This window comes from Rhinolophus hipposideros (assembly GCF_964194185.1).
Source record: "Rhinolophus hipposideros genome assembly, chromosome: 22".
NCBI lineage: Eukaryota > Metazoa > Chordata > Mammalia > Chiroptera > Rhinolophidae > Rhinolophus > Rhinolophus hipposideros.
In genome coordinates this window covers 12,594,775-12,611,142 of record NC_138068.1, presented here as the reverse complement: position 1 = coordinate 12,611,142, position 16,368 = coordinate 12,594,775, and the positions used below count along the sequence as shown (strand labels likewise).

At 49.6% G+C, this 16,368-nt stretch overlaps 1 protein-coding gene across 1 annotated transcript; it reads right to left on the bottom strand.

Moving 5' to 3' along the window:
- Positions 1-46: 46 nt before the first annotated feature.
- WFDC5 (WAP four-disulfide core domain 5) lies at positions 47-15,011 on the bottom strand (the record flags this gene model as incomplete). The annotated part of the gene is made up of 5 exons (XM_081033359.1): positions 47-97; positions 2,143-2,303; positions 10,300-10,440; positions 10,529-10,669; positions 14,927-15,011. The coding sequence occupies 5 exons, from the start codon at positions 15,009-15,011 to the stop codon at positions 47-49; spliced, it is 579 nt and encodes a 192-aa protein (XP_080889485.1).
- Positions 15,012-16,368: the final 1,357 nt, after the last annotated feature.

Sequence of the window (16,368 nt, the reverse complement as noted above, 5' to 3'; positions counted from 1 at the left end):
AGTTCAACTCCTCTGCCCCATCCACCAGCCAGGGGTGTTGGAGGCTCTATGTGAAGCCTTTGGCATGCAGTAGGCGCTCATAGGTGTCAAGTGCTCTCTGGACTCAAGACTCAGGCTTGGGTTTCACTAGCGCTCACTCCCCAACTGGGGGACTTTGGCCAAATCAGCGGCCCTCCCCACCCCCTTTTCATTGGCACAAAACAAACGCTGCGTCTACCTTGGAGGATTGTGAAAGTGGTTGAATGGCAGGATGTCCTGGGAGAGTGTTCAAGCAGTATGCTTCCCCTTTCCAGACAAACTCGGATGTTCGCGTCCCAGAAGTATACGGTGGGATCTTGGACACGCCAGCACTCTGACCCTGTTTCGTCCGCAGCAAAACGAGGATAGTGATACTTATTTACCACCTGGGATTGCTGGGAGAATCACTGTAGACCAGTAGTTCTCCGAGTGTGTTCCCTGGGCGAGCAGCGACAGTATCACCTGGAAGTTTGTCAAAGATGCAAATTCTCAGCCTACTCTGGACTTGCTGAATCAGAAACTCGGGGATGGATCCAGCGGTCTGTGTTTAAGAAGCTTGAAGGGTGATTCTGAGGCATGAGAGCCATTGGCTTAGACTATCTGTAGAGTCAATCACATTGAACTTGGCCTTTCTTATGTGACCATAGGCAAGTCATGGCTCCTCTCTGAACTTCTGTCAAGTGGAGATAAAAATACCCACCTCCAACTGTGGTTAAAAAGGGTACATGAACTAATGTCTTTATTGGGCCTGGCTCCCAGAAGAGGTTAAGGAAAGTATCCACCTGTTTCACTGTCTCCTGGAATCAGGCAAACCTGGGTTTCTCTCCACCCTACATGCACCTGGCGCCTTGAGGAAGCTAGTTTTCTCCAGGTCTCAGTTTCTTGCAACATGGATAGCGCCTGCCTTCAAGGAACGCTGGAGGAGTAAGGTAGGTTCTGGAAGTCTCAGCCTTAGTGGATACTCAGGAAAGGTTCGATCCTGCCACTGCCCACTGTTTCTAAGCTCTGCTGGAACTGAGGGTCAGTGACTCACCTCTTGACCTCGGTAATGTCATCTGCACTGTGGATTCAGTAATGCCTGCTTCCCGGGCTGGAAGGGGAATGAGTGCACATAAAGCAGTTGGCCCAGTGCCTAGCAAGGAGCGAGCGGCCTGCCCTTCACTTACCCTGTGCTTGGCATTAAGCAGGTCGCGGTTTCATCCTTAGCTCTGTCACTCGTGTGACCGCAGACCAGTCTCAGTCTCCTCCGGCTCTGGGCTTTCACTCTCTTATCTATAGAATGGGGACAATAGCACTTCAGGTGAAGGGTTTTTGTGAGTATGTGTGTAAAGGCACACTGGAGGTGCTCAGTAAATGTTAATCTTTGCATGTCTCTCTGGTCAGACCTGGGTTCCAATTCTGAGTCTGCCGCTAACTGTTGACCTTGAGCTGATCCATGCCCTCTTCTGAGCTGCAGTGTCCCCATCTGTAAACTGGAGACCATCATCCTTTCCATGAGAGATTATGAGGGTTACTGGAGGCGAGATGTTTAGCAGCAGCACAGTCCCTGGAATGTAAACTCGGCACACTAAACACGTGTGTGCCACAGCTGCACGCCGACCCCTCCGCTTTCTACTCTAGTTCCCCTACCCCATTAGCTGCTGCACCATATGCAAATCTCCTTCTCTGTCTGGAACGCACCTTCCTGCTCTGTGAAATGGGGGAATTAATTCAAACTTTCCCCATCAATAATCTGAGTATCAGTAAGAAAGAGTAAGTGATTTGCTCAAAATTATGGAGCTAGTCCGTGGCTCAGGCGATGCTGGAAACTAGGTTTTGTGATTCAAGACTCTCTCCACACTTATTCTGATCACCTACTGTGTGTTGGTGGTCATTTCACTGGGCAACATGTGCTTTTCACTGAGTTGAGCCCTACCCCAGCCCTGCCAGGGAGGTTTTCTAATCCCATTTTACAGATGCACGAACAAGACCAGCCCCAAAGCATGGCCATCCCACATTGCCGCCTCCTTGGGGGTCTCATGAAAGGGGCACCGGCACCAGAAACCGGCGGCATCCTCCGCCTCCCACTCTCGCAGCCCCCTCCCCTTCCCCGGACCACGCCCCTCCTGGAGGGAGGCCCCTTACCTGTCGCTGCCCGTCGGAAAGCGCCGAGGTTGCGGAGCCGCTGGCGCCCCGGGGCTGCTCCCTGCCCCGGCGGCCCCGCCAAGCCTCGCTGCTGCGGAGGCCCCGCTGCCCCCTCCTTCCCTGTCTTGCTCCGTCCCCCGCAGCTGAGGCCGCATCGATCGCTGCAGGGGAGGGAGGGAGCGAGGGAGGCAGTCGGCGGCAGGAGGCTGTGGTTTCTATTACTAACTAGGTTGGGGGGTGGGGGGACCTGGAGCCAGGGCCCTACAGAGGGGCATTCCCCCAAGCCAGGGCCCTCCCGAGGGGTCATGTAGGGGAGGAGGGTCCCCCCTAGAGAAGGATTTCAGCCGGAGCTTCGCTGGCAAAGGAACAATAGCTTCCAAGTTGGTACGTGCCAGGCACTCTGTTTCAGGCGACTTATCTAAGTTATTGCGGACACAGACCACAGGGAGAGGGTCTTCACGTTTCCCATTTTACAGGTGAGGCCCAGTCTCTCTCTCAGGGCTCTTCGCTACGAGTTGTGGACCCGGGGTTGAACTCACCTCCAAAACTGGGGGAGGGCATCGGCATTAGGGAGTTGGAGAAGATGGCCTCGCCACCCCCCTATATACCCCCCTTCCCCCCCCCCCCCCCCCCCCCCGCCCCCAGGGTCCCCACAGAGTCCTAGGCTCTGCCTGAGCAGGACGAGACCGGGTTCTTCCCCTGCTCTCTGTGAAGCCTGGCACAGATCCCTTTGCCCCTGAAGTTCAGTCTCCTCACCTGCCCACCTACCCGTGGGTTCCTCATTCCCACCTTCTGAGTGGATAGTGAGGGTAAGGAAGAACTGTGCCAAAGAGCTTTGTAAATGTTGCATAATCTGAAAGCATTTATTGAGTGCCTGTTGTGTGCCTGGTTGGGGAGAGGTGCTGGAGGTTAGGGCCCAGCTACAAGAAAGGATTCCTACTTTACAAATATTAATTGTTATTAATGATAATAAAGACCAACATTTATTGAGCACTTATCTTGGGCCAAGTATTCTAAGGGTCTCATCTCATTTAAGCTGCACATATAGCTGTGAGGGAGGTGCTATTAGTATTCCAACCTCACAGATAAGAACTGTAAGGCTTGGAGAGGTGAAGTGACTCTCCCAGGGTCAGATAGCTCCGTTCTGAGTCCTCTAGAGCAGCTCTGTCCAATAGATATAATGTGAGCCACGCATAATTTACAATTTTCTGATAGCCACATTTTTAAAAAGTGAAAAGAAAACAGATGAAATTAGTCTTAGTAATATAATTTATTTAACCCAGTATCCAAAATGTTATTATTTCAACATGGAATCAATAAAGAAATTATTAATGAGTTATTTTACATTTTCATTTTTGTCTGAAGTCTTCAAAATCCACTGCATTCGTTTTTGTTTTTTTTTTAAATTGCTGTGTAACACATTACCACAAACTTAGCAACCTAAAACAATACAAATCTGTTATTTCACAGTTTCTATAGGTCAAAAGTCTGGGCACGGCATGACTGGATTCTCTACTCAGGGTCTCACCCAATTAAAGTCAAGGTGTCAGCCAGGCCTGTGGTTCTCTTCCAAGCTCACAAGTTATTGGCGGAATTCATTGCTCTGGTTGTAGGACTGAGGTCCTCTTTTCCTGCCAGCTGCCTGCTGGGGATCCCGCTCAGCTTCTAGAGGCTGCCTGTGGTTCCTTGCCATGGGCCCACAGGTATTTCACAAGGTGGATATTTGCTTTCTTCCAGGCAAACCAGACTGCTGACTTTCTCTTCTGTGACCAGCCAGAGAAAATTCTCTGCTTTTAAAGGACTCGCCTGCTTAGGCGAGGCCCACCCAGGAGGATCTCCCTTACACTATAAAACACACATTCCCAGGTTCCACCTACATTCAAACAGAAGAGCATGACACATGGGCAAGGGTCACTGGGAATCATCTTAGAACTCTTTCGACTACATTCACCCTACAATAAATCTCAGTTGGGACTAATCACATTTCCCATGCTCAGTAGCCACGTGTAGTTATGACTACCATATTGGACAGCTCAGCTGTAGGCCGTGTCACTGTAGGTCTTCCCTAGGAAGAGCAGGAAGGTGCTTAATGATAACCTTGCCCAATTCCATCATTTTACCGACAAGGAAACTGAGGCAGATCTGCGGAGAAGCAGGTCTCCCATTTCCTGGCCTACTAGTCTGTCTGTAGCCTTCACTACCTCCAAAACTCAGGGAGATCCCCCTGGCATTGGAGACATTGTTTCCAAAAGAGAAAAGGTAGACCTGTTTCCCAAGGGCAGGAGAGAATGGAGCCAGGATATGGTTTTTGTCCCCAGATCATTCTGTGGGAGGTAACTGGAGTTTTAGATGAATTCATGAGTGATAGCAGTGGGAAGAGAGGCCCACGGGGCTAAAAAGGTATCAATGCCATGGATGGGCTGCCCCCCAAATTCTCCTTCAGTCCCTGGATCCAGATGGACATCTGAATCCATGGAGTTTGACCCTAAAGAGTAAGCTTGATGTTGCATAAAGTACAGAAATTTCTGGAATTAAGTAGGACCTGGGTATGGCAGGCAGCTTTGAAACTATCCCCCAATGATGTCTGCCTCCTGGTATTTACACCCTTGTGTAATCCCTTTCCCTTGAGTGAAGGCAGGACATCCTGATTTGTCTCTAATGGACAGACTATGACAAAGGTGATGATATGTCACTTCTAGGACAAGGTTACATAAGACTGTGACTTCCTGCTGGCTTTGATGAAGCAAGCAGTCCTACTAGAAAGGCAAGGAAGTAAGGGCAATTTCTGGCCAACAACCAGTTAGGAGCCGAGGAATTCAATTCAGATGCCCTGAAGACACTGAGATGCTGCCAACAACCAGATGAACTTGAAAGGGGTCCTTCTCCAGCTGGGGCTCAGAGGAGACCCCAGCCTTTACAAGCACCTGCATTGCAGCCTTGAAAGACCCAGAAGCTGAGGACCCCGCTTAGCTGTGCCTGGATTCTTGACACACAGAAACTGTGAGATAAGATGTGTGTTGGTTTGAGCTTCTACATGTGTGGTAATTTGTTATAGAGAAGTACATAACTAATACACTGGGTTTGAATCCTGCCTTTCACCACTAAGTTGCTGTGGGCCCCTGGGCCAAGTGATGTCTCCTCTTGGATTCTGATCTTCATCATCTGTAGATTGGGAACAGTATGTACCTTTCAGGATTGTGGTGAGGAGTAGCATATGCTGTTTCCCCTCCATGAACAACTCTTCCTGCCCTTTCTGTACCCAGTACAGCAGTTAGGATTTAATTTAGCTGCAAGAACAAAAGATGAACTATAGTGGCTTAATCAGAGAGGAGGTGACTTTTGTGGAGGAGTCCAGAGGTGGTGCAGCTGCCCATGAATGGTATTGAACACTTGGTCTCCTTGTCACTTCCTCGTCCACTAGCCTTGTGTGGCTTTCATTCTAGTAGCAGATGATGTCAGAGCTTTGCCCATATTCCATCAGATCCCTTTACCACTTCTGTGCACACTGGCTCTTGGCATGCTTTCCCTCCTGACAGCTAGTATCCGCATCTCTTTGTCAAAGGACTTCTGTAAGGCTACCGGAGCTGGCTATGCCCACACACAGGGAGAACCTTAAATTTCTGTCCCCCAACCCATAGTCTTAACTGATGACTAAGGGGTTCAGAAGCATAAATGCTCCAGCACGCTTGTCCCACAGGGACAACTCAGAAGAGTCACCTACACTTGTCCCGAGAATCCTCCTGTGAGACTTTGCTTGATGTCACACCTTACTGGCCTTCTTCCTTTCCTGGTGTACTTCTCCACTCCTAAACCCATTTTTCCTGGGAGCATTTTCAAAACATCACCATCCTATGAATCTTTATCTCAAGATTTGCTTCTGAAAACCCACCTAAGGCAATCCTCAAGGTCACCAAATAGCTGTTCTAGTTGCAGCAGCCATGTTCCAGGAAGGATGAAGGGCAAATGGATGATGGGCAAAAAGGCTGAACCTGTCTCATTTGTTAGAAAAACAATAGCTTTCTGGGAAGCCCCTCCCAGTAGACTTCCCCTAACTTCTCATTGGCCAGTCCTGGGTCACATGGCTATCCCTAGCTGCAAGGGAGCCTGGAAAGGAAATGAACTTTTTAAAATTTAATTTACTTTTTAAATTTGAAATATAATGTTCTTATAGGAAGCTGTACAAATCTTAAATTATAGCTAAATTTATTTTTTACAAATTTATGCATCCCTTTGACTGCCACCAAGGTCAAAATATAGAATGTCACCAGCATCCCAGTAGTTTGGGGGCAGAGGAGGGCAAATACCATGTTTCCTGAAAATAAGACCTAGCCAGACAATCAGCTGTAATGTACCTTTTGGAGCAAAAATTAATATAAGACCCAGACTTACTTTACTATAACATAGACAGGGTATAATATAATATAATATATAATAAATACCAGGTCTTATATTAATTTTTGCTCATTAAGCATTAGATGCATTAGAGCTGATTGTCCAGCTAGGTCTTATTTTTGGGGAAACAGGGTATTTCTAACTGGAGACATTGCTATCGGTAAGGAAGAAGGGGAGAATGGATGACTAGCAGTGTCATACTTGGCTGACTCCTACTAAAACTCAAGGTCTAGGTTGCTATCACCTCCTTCAGGAAGTCTTCTCTGGTCCCCAGGCTGAGTTAGGTCCCTCCCGGCCTCCCAGGGTCTCCTGGGTTCCTCTAGTCTGATACATATAATGCTCCTCGTGAATTAAAGCTTTGTCTCATCCTGTAGTGCATGAGTTCTGGGAAGACACAGCCTTACAGCCTATACTAAGTGCCCAGCAAACTTTGAATGAGTGAGAGAGGAAAACAAGATTGGAGCTTGAAGACCCAGGCTCTTGACTCCAGGGTTCCAACCTCCCAAGAGACTTTCCAGAAGGGCAATGGAGACAGGCAGTGGAGATGGTGCTGGATGGGCTGGAATTTGGTAACTGAGGACGGAGCTGGCACTACATGGACCAATGCATAGACCTAATGGAAGAGCTGGTGAGTTAGCCAGGAAGCTGAGCAGATGACTCTAGAATGGACTGTATAGATGCTGCCACCTGTAGCCAGAGAAGCCATGACCTGTGACGTGCCACCTCCTGCTGCGGAAGGAAACTAGCCCAGAACTCAGGGCCTGAGGACAGCCCGGGGCCCGTTAGGAGCCTAGTCCTAACTGGCTCACCTGGGAGCCTCCTCCCGGGGCCCCTTAATTTTCTTCCTGATGCCTTTAAAGAAAGAAACCCAAAGCAATGAGCTGTGTACCAACAATTTCGGGTTCCAATTGCTTAGAATTGAGGCTGGTCCCTTAACCTTCTTGGGTCGTTGTATTCCCATTTTTCAGATGCGGAAATGGTCTGTAGAGCTGGAAGGAATTTTCAAAGACAATGTAATTAGTGTGGTCAGTTAAGGTGGTAAGCGTTGGTGTCAGACTCTTTGGGGTTGAATCACAGCTCTGCTAATTATAAGCTGTACGAGCTTGGCCAAATTAGCTTCTTTGTGCCTCAGTTTCCTCATATGTGAAACCAGCACAAATGAGAAAGCCTACATAGTAAGGCTGTGAGGTGTGAACGAGGTTATTCATGTAAAGTAATTTAAATGACAGCTGCAAGGTAAGTGTGCTGTAATTTTAACTGTTGCTGATTTTATCAGTCTCTAAGGAGGCAGATGGTATTGTTTCATCATGGCTATTTCACCTCTAACTGGAAATTTTGGACAAGTCACTGATCTCAAAGCCTCTGTTTCTTCAATTGTCAAATGGTTACAGGATGGATGCATGAAATCATGTTTTAAAGTGTGAGGCATAGAGTGGGCATTCACTCAAGGATAATCATTATCTGAATTAGACAAGCTCTTACTGAGATAAATCTGTAACAAACAATCCCCAAATCTCACTGGCTTCCGATCACAAACATTCATTTCCCTCATGCAAGTCTGAGGATTGGCTGGGGTAGCTCAGCCTGCCCCAAGTGTCTTGCATCCTGAGAACAGTGGCTTCTGGGCAAGCTCTGCTCATGGCAGAGTGTGACAGCTGCAGGAAGGCTGGTGCCTTGCCTTGAAACTGTCACACTGTCACTTGCTCCCACATCCCATCAGCCAAAACAAGTCCCCAGGGCCAAGCCCTACATCACTGGCTGTAGATGTATAATCTCCCCCAGGGAGGGCAGGGGTGATTGTGGGCAAACAGTACAATGTACGGTATAATCTGTTAAGCCCCTGAGTTTATAGATGGGGACACTGAGGCCCAGAAAGAGTAAGGGAAATATTCGCTCTCACAGAGAATCAGTGACCCTAGATTATTTTCCCCTCCTCCCTCCCACGCCTCACCTTGTATCCATATATAATTTGCATGTGCTGCTTTTGAATTAACAGCTTAGGCATTTGAATCCTACCAGAAGGACTGTGGCCCTGAGGAAGTAGACGTCTTTCCAGGGCAAACAGACGTGCAGAGTGCGGCTCACTTGTGACCACACGGCAAGGTCAAGGGAACGAGGAAGACCCAGGATGCCCAGCTCACCTCTACGGGTGACTGTCCAGCCCCAGATTCTATCAGGACACGAGAGGAGAGTCAGCAGGTAAAGTAGGGAGGAGGCTGCCGGCTTCCTTTCCCTCCCCCCAAGCAAGTCCTAGGTAAAAGGGACAGTTGTGAATCCAGCTAGCTGGGTCCAGAAATGTCCATTGTGGTGGCTGTCATGCCCTATCCTGAAGCCCTGACTACAGAGCAGGCCCTCCAGAAATCAAGGTGAATGAGGTATTGTCCAGTGGGGGAGACAGACCCTCCCCCAAAATAATGGCATCCCAATTGCTCTAGCAACATTTCCCCAAATGTGGAGCGATTTGAAGTGACCTTAGGGTGTACCTGGGTGCAACATTACACAACACTGACTCTTAGAGTGAGACAGTGCCTCTCTTTTCAGTCCTTCTGATTAAATATATTGTACCAGGAAGAAAGTCTCAGTTTACAGACCTGTGTCTTTAACATTTCAATAGCCCTTACCAACCTTCATTTATTACAACGGACAGAAAGCAGGCTTCAGCCTCGCAGGCTTGGCAGGTGGCAGCATCTAGCTAGAATGTAATAACATTATTTAATATTGTTTAATCAGACGTGATTTTAATGGAACTTAGCTGGTTTCATAGCATTTGCTTTTATAATGTTCATCTATTTGTGGCCAGTGATCCTGCTTATCCCATTTATAGTAGGAATATCAAGTTTTTCTTTTGAAGTAAGTTTATTTATATACAAAAGTGAGTCCATTTAAGGAAAAACATTAGATAGACAAATAGGAGTACAGGCAGTACACAAAGCATCAGGATGTTATCTTGCAAGTATGGTGAAAACAGTGAAAAGGGTATGTGAACAGACTGATGTTTGGGAAACTGCTAGAACATATATTCAGGGTAGCTGGGCTGCCTGGGGGAGGGGTCAGGACCCCACAAGGAGAGACCTACCCGAACTGAGCATTTTAGGTGGAAGAAACACATGTCCAGAGAGCTGTGAAAGTGGGTGTTGGGAAGCATGAGAAGCTCGGTGAGACAGTGGTACAGAGAGGAACCCCTCTGAGGTCTCACTATGAGCCTCGACTCCCAGAAGGAAAAGCCAGGGGTGGGCGGGCTGCAGGGGAAGTGACAGCAGATCAGTGTTTATCAAAAGGTTGGAACTGTCGCCGGCAGAGATTTGCTGTCTGGGTGGTAGGCTCCCAGGCCCCGGTGATCATCTCTTCCTGCTGGGAACCCCCTCCTAAGATTCAGAGCCATGGATCCCAAACCAGAATTAGCCTGAGGAGAGAAAAGGAAAGGGTTAACCCCCTCCCCTGCTAGGGCCCTGCGTTCTGGCCTTGATTGCCCATCCAGACCCCATCAGCCCAGCCCCAGTGGCCACGAAGGCAGGACTCCCCGCCCTCCTTCACAAGGGCAGACTGAAGGTCAGAGCAGTTTAGGGTTGTGGTCCAGGGGACACAGCCAGGTCGCTGAGAACCAAGGATCCCCAGTTTCTCCATCATCCTAACAGGACCCTTTCTACCCCATTTGCTTCCCCAATTCTGGTCACAGGGAGGCCCAGGTTTCTGGAAAGGTATCCTGCTGAGCTGGTTGAACCAGAAGAATACCTTAGAGCTGGGCCCGGCACACAGGAGCCATACCTCTGGCAGGGTTTCGGCAGTCCCGGCCGCAGGCGCCAGGGCAGCAGCGACGGTTGCCACGGCAATCTGAGTCCTTGTGACACAGGTGCTGAATGGGGCTGAGGCAGTCGAATCGGTCCTCGGGGCAGGTACCTAGCTTTACTGCAACACACGGGCCTGGGTGAGCCCTACCTGTGCCCTGGTCCTGGGGCTTAGGGCTCAGGCAGTCGGCAAGGTGGATTATACTCACCTGTAACCATACGGACACACTGGCGGAAGCAACTTTTGTAACAGCACTTCATCTTTGAGGGACACTGGCTGTCATCTATGCACTGGTCAGGCACCGACAAGAGGCAGGGCTCATCGTCCGGTGGACATCCCCCAGATTTCTCTGTAAGAAAACCCCCCAAATCTTGTAGCTGGAGGCAGTTCAGAGTGAAGTAATAAGCAATGACTTGGGAATCACAAGATCTGAATTCTCCACCCCTTACTTCTTGCCTGTCCTTTGGCAAGTTATAATTTTTATTTGGAGGATGGACTTGCTTTTATTCATTTATCTTTATTTAGTTTTCTTTTTTTAATTGAGGTATGGTTGACATCTAACATTATATTAGTTTCAGGTACACAACGTAATGATTTGGTATGTGTATGTATTGCAGAATGAACACCACAAAAGGTCTAGTTAACATTTGCCTCCACATGTTGGTAAAAACATGTTTTTCTTGTGACAAAAACTTTTAAAATCTACTTTCTTAGTAACTTTCAAATATGCAGTACAGTATTATGAACTATAGACACCATGCTGTGCATTACATTCCCAGGACTTATTTTATAACTGGAAATTTGTGCCTTTTGACCCCCTCCATCCATTTCAGCCGACCCCCATCCCTCCACTCTGGCAACCACCGATCTGTTCTCTGTATCTATGAACTTGGTTTTTTTTTAGGTTTTGTTTTCTTTGTTTTTTAGATTCCACACATACGTGAGATCATATGGTATTTGTCTTTCTCTGTTTGCTTTTCACGAAGCATAATGCCCTCTGGGTCCATCCATGTTGTCACAAATGCTAGAGAGTCGGGGTTTTTTCAGTTTATTTGTTTTTAAGCCTCTGTTTTCTGTCTGTGATGTGGGAAGCTGGACTTCTTCCTCCCGGTCTGGTTTGAGACTCAGATGACAGGAAGTTAGGAGAAAGCGAAGTTGTAAATCTCCAGCTGCACCAAGGCCGCCCATGCCTGCCTCGGTCCTCATCCTCTTCACTCTGTGGCTCCTGACCCTCTCCAAGCCGCTTCTCTTTGCAGGGCCTTGCTTCGGCTGTGCCCTTTGCCTGGCTCTGCTACACCCCATTGGTCAGGTCTCAGCGGAAACACCCACCCCACCCCACCCTACACACTCCCCAAGGAGCTTTCCTTCCGTTTGTGACTACCTCTATTTGTCTGCTCCTCTCACTTCGCTGGTGGCTCTGAGAAGAGCCCCTCTGCCGGCTGTCTCACCATTGGGCTGAAGCACAACCCTTGACGCAAAACACTAGGGGCTCAGTGACTATTTGAAAGGAAGGGTTTTGAAGGGAGAGCCGGCATCGTAAGTGTGTTAGCTGTTGGCATCGAGGTGCTTTGTCATAGCCACAGTCGGTCACATCTGTACCACATTCGTCACTGTTGCAAATGGCACAGGGGTCTGTATTTACTCGGTCTTTCAGGAGGTCTCTGAACGGCTCTAGAAAGTTCTGTCCCGGCGCTTACCTAGCTACTCTCCTTGTTAGGGTTTTGGGCGATTTCCAGATTTCATGCAGAAGGCTTGCAGCGGTGTCTTTCTCCATTGAGAAGGCGGAATCAAGGCCTAATTTAGGAGGACGGCCCTGAGTCCTCATCTCCCAGGCAGCTCCCTCTGACCTGCACATCCCTCCACCCTGGCTGCCCCTGAGCCCTGCGGACAGGGACGGTCCCGGGCCTTCACTTCAGTCTAGCCTCTGAGAAGAGGTTCTAGAACCCCCAGCAGCAGCTGGGTGCAGTGCTGTGACTTTACCTTGTGTCCACCTTTCCCCTCCCGCCCCTGACTGGGTACTGGCCACACACATAGTAGGCACCTTGCTTATTCGTACAGGAAGTGCTCTACGTCTACTTCACTTGTGCCATGTGGCTTAAACCAAATTGCTGCCCCCTGCTGGAGAAAGAGCAGCTTAGCCTGTGAGGGAGCCAGCCACACTTGAGCAGCCTCTCCTTCCCAGGCTAGGGAAGGGAGGGGCCCTGGGGACCAAGTGTCCAGGATGTAGCCCTGGCCAGAGGGTCTCAGGGCTCAAGGAGGGGCCCAGACAGAGCTGCCTGAACTCAAAGCAGGAGCTCCCTATGGGGGGTGGGGGGGATCAGGTCACAGCACCAGGGAGAGCTGCTGGCGGGAGGGCCAGGACCTCAGCCTTGAGGAACAGACAGACAGGCAGGAAGGGAAGGAGGATGAAAACTGGCATTTCAAGTGGGGAGAACTGGGGCAGCAACAGAGTGGCGGTGGAATAAGAGTGGGACAATGGGAGAGGGCCTGGGAGGTCACACTCAGGTCTTCGCCTGCCTTCCTACCCTGCCTCCAAATCCAGGTTCCACGCTCACAGACGTGTACACAGAGACATGGTCGTGTGTACACACACGGACGGCCGTACAGTACCTGCGTGCTCCTGGATGTGCTGACTCGGAGAATGAAAGAGTCCTACCCAGTCACAATTAAATATGCATGTTTATGCACAAAGACATACGTACGCATACATAGGGAAATATGCAAACACACTTAGCTTGAGCCTGACCGTACGGAATGCTGATATTCAACTTTTTTGATCTGCAAAAATAGCAATTTCATATGGTTTAACCCATACATTTGTTTGTATGTACACATACAGAGATATATGCAAGATTGATACATACATGTATAAATATAGACAGTCATAAGAACTGGACAGATGTACAGAGTGGAATATGCAGACACACTGCCATGTACACGTGCCTATACACAGAAACACACACACACAGAAATGAACACACAGTCATGTATGTGTGTCATAGTCATGTACGTATAAACACATAGCATACGTAGGGTGTGAAGAGAGACGTGAACGTGCATACACAATCATATACACAATTATATGCACAGAGCTACACCAATACAATGAGACCATTGAAAACACTGCTTAGACACATACTACCTATCAGGAGCTGTACCAGGCTCTTTATGTCAGAGACACCCAGACAGATTTGAGTGTGCGAGGGGAATCTTACAAACAGAGGTAGCCGTGCTTCCACAGAAAATAAACGAAGACTTCCCTTCACTCCACTTTGCCACTTTCCTCCACTGTTCGAAATTCTACGGAGAGCCAGGCTGAGGTCTCATGGGGAGAATCAGGAAAGGACAGAGATGCGATGAGTTTGGGGGAGACCCGCGTGTTTTATTCCTCAAGACACCATCTACTCCTGAGAGAGAGGCATGAGACGTCATTTTACAAGGTGTAGGTTTGGGAGGTGAGTCTTTCTGATTCCAAAGACTTGCCTTCAATTGCCACCTTTGACACTGACTCAGAGCCAGTCTTCGGCCTTGGGCAAGTGGTTGTCCACTAAGCCTCAGTTTCCTCATCTACGAAATGGGAATAAAAATAGCTGTGACCTCACAGCATTGCAGCGAAGAGGAATGTGGTGATGGCGTATGAATCACAGCCAGAATGGGATCTGGCCTTGGAACTTGCCAGCATCCTTCCCTCCTCAGCCTAGGAATTCTGAGGCTCTCCTCCCCAGGGAGAGAGCCCTGCATCTGAGAGAGGCATACGTTAGGCTAGAGGGGGCAAAGTGGATGCAGGGAACTGCTCCCAGGGCCCTGTGAGGACAGGACCTGTCCCCATCACTGTCCCCTTCCCGCAAGGCGGGGCCAGAGCTGCACAGGTGTATGTAGGTCACAGTGTTCCAGCCCCAGAAGAGGATGGAGGCAGAGGCCTCAGTCGGGTGGGGAGACACCTGTCTAGCTACTCCAGCAGCCCTGGCCTCCCAGCCTCCCTCACCTGTTGACAGGTCAGCCCCAGCCTTTTGGGGGAGGCAGGGAGGGGAGAAGGAGGTAGATCCTCCCAACAGATCCCAGGAACCACACCCCTACTCAATTTTGGGGTCCCTTCCACAGACTGGGCTGGGGGACAAGGAGGGTCTGAGAAGGATGGAAACAAGATGGACAGGCCAGACCAGGCACAGGCTTGTTGGCCACAAAAGACAACAGAAAGGTTCATCTCCCCGCCACATGGACACACAAATCCACACATCTCCATGGAGACAACCAGAGCAGAGGGGGTACAGACAGGTTTGCTCCCGCACCCCAGACGCACAACCATATACATGGACACAAAGACAGGCACCTGCGTGCACTCACAATCCCACACTCAGGTGTGAAGACAAGCACAGACGAGCACCAAGAAACTGGCAGGGAGACGTTTACAGATATAGACGTGGGCAGGCTGATGGGCACAAAGAAGCACAAACGAAATGCAAGCCGCTGGAAGCACTAAGACGCCGGCATCCACAGGCACACACACAGGCACACACTGCATTGCCTGCCTCCCCCAAAGCCTCATGCTCCCCGGAGAGGTAGGAGCCACCTGGTCCCTGCAGCAGAGGACCCTACACACACTCACCTCCCTTTCTCCTGCCTGAGGCAGCAGGCAGCTGGCTCCCCAAAGCCAGGAAGGCCACCAGGAGGAGGAGGCCATGGGCCCTCATGTTTCTGCTGCCGGCACCTAATAAGGTCAGGGCCCAGGGGCCCCTAAATTAACACCTTCGGCCTCAGGGAGGCAGCTGAGTAAAGGAAGGAAGGAGAGGGTGGATGGAGTGGTACGTGTTTGCCTCATCCTGGCCCCACCCCCCCTGCCCAAGAGCCTCAGTGTAAGGACGCTTGTGCAAGAATTGATGATGGGTGGGGACAGGACCAAGTACTGGGGGCTAGGATCCAGTCCTGCCTATATTGCTGACTTGGGCTGTCATCTTAGGCAAGTCTTGTCCCTCGCTGGGCCTCAGTTTTTCTCATCTCCTTAATGGGTGCAGGTTGTCAGATACACCCTTTCCTGGCTCTCTAAGGTCTTGAAGCCCTAGCCATGGCTTAGGCAGGGGGTGGACATCAGCTTTGAATGGCAAGGATTTGCAGAGTTCTGCGAGCCTACGAAGCATTAGGGTTCGGGTCAGAGCTCTCTGCTGGAGAAGGCTGGCCCAGGCTGGCACAGTGGGTGAGGCCAGCCCTGGCCTCTCCTCTTGGGTCCTCATGGACGGGAGACAGAGAGCTCCCTGCCTTTGAGGACATCACCTCCAGTGGCATCTGGTAGTACTGCCCTCTGCCTGGCTCTGGTTCAGCTGTCCGGGGTGGATGAAGCACAGGTTTTGGTTTGGCTAGTCACAAGTTGTAGGTGGCCTCTGAGACCCCCTTCCCTGGCCCTAAGGGATCCTGAGGAAAAAAATTATCTCAGCCAAGGACCCCACCTTAGATTTCACATCATTTGGCTCCTGTCATTTGGTAGAAGAGAGGCAGCTGGAGCTCAGGGTCCTAAAGGGCCCCAAACAGTAACCCCACTGAACCATAATACCTTACCAGGATGGGAGAAGGTCAAAACCACCCTCCTGCCTCCTATTTGAAAGATGAGGAAACTGTAGGCCAAGGACACACAGTTAATTTCTAAGCTGTGACTTCTGTCATTGCCTCCCGACAGTCCCCAGTCAGGTCCTGGGCCCTGGAAACAAGGCTTTACCCCACCTGACCCTGAGAAAAGAAGAGGACATTCCAGTGCAGAACCCTCACAGTTAGGAATTTCTTCCTTGGGTTTAACTTGTCTCCCTCAGGCTGTCTTCTAAGCTCTCAGGAAAGAGGGACCCTATATTTTATGATCTGATAATTACTTTTGGAATTTTAGCATTCCCTTGGCAGTTTTATTTAGAAGGAGAATTTTATGAGGCTATTTTTTTCCTGATGACAAACTACATGTGCATATTAAAGAAAGGCTTTTTCTAGACATTTCCTGGGTGATGAAGTATCCTCCAATATCACCATTTCTAACAGTAACATGGTATTTTGTAAGATTTATATGCCAAA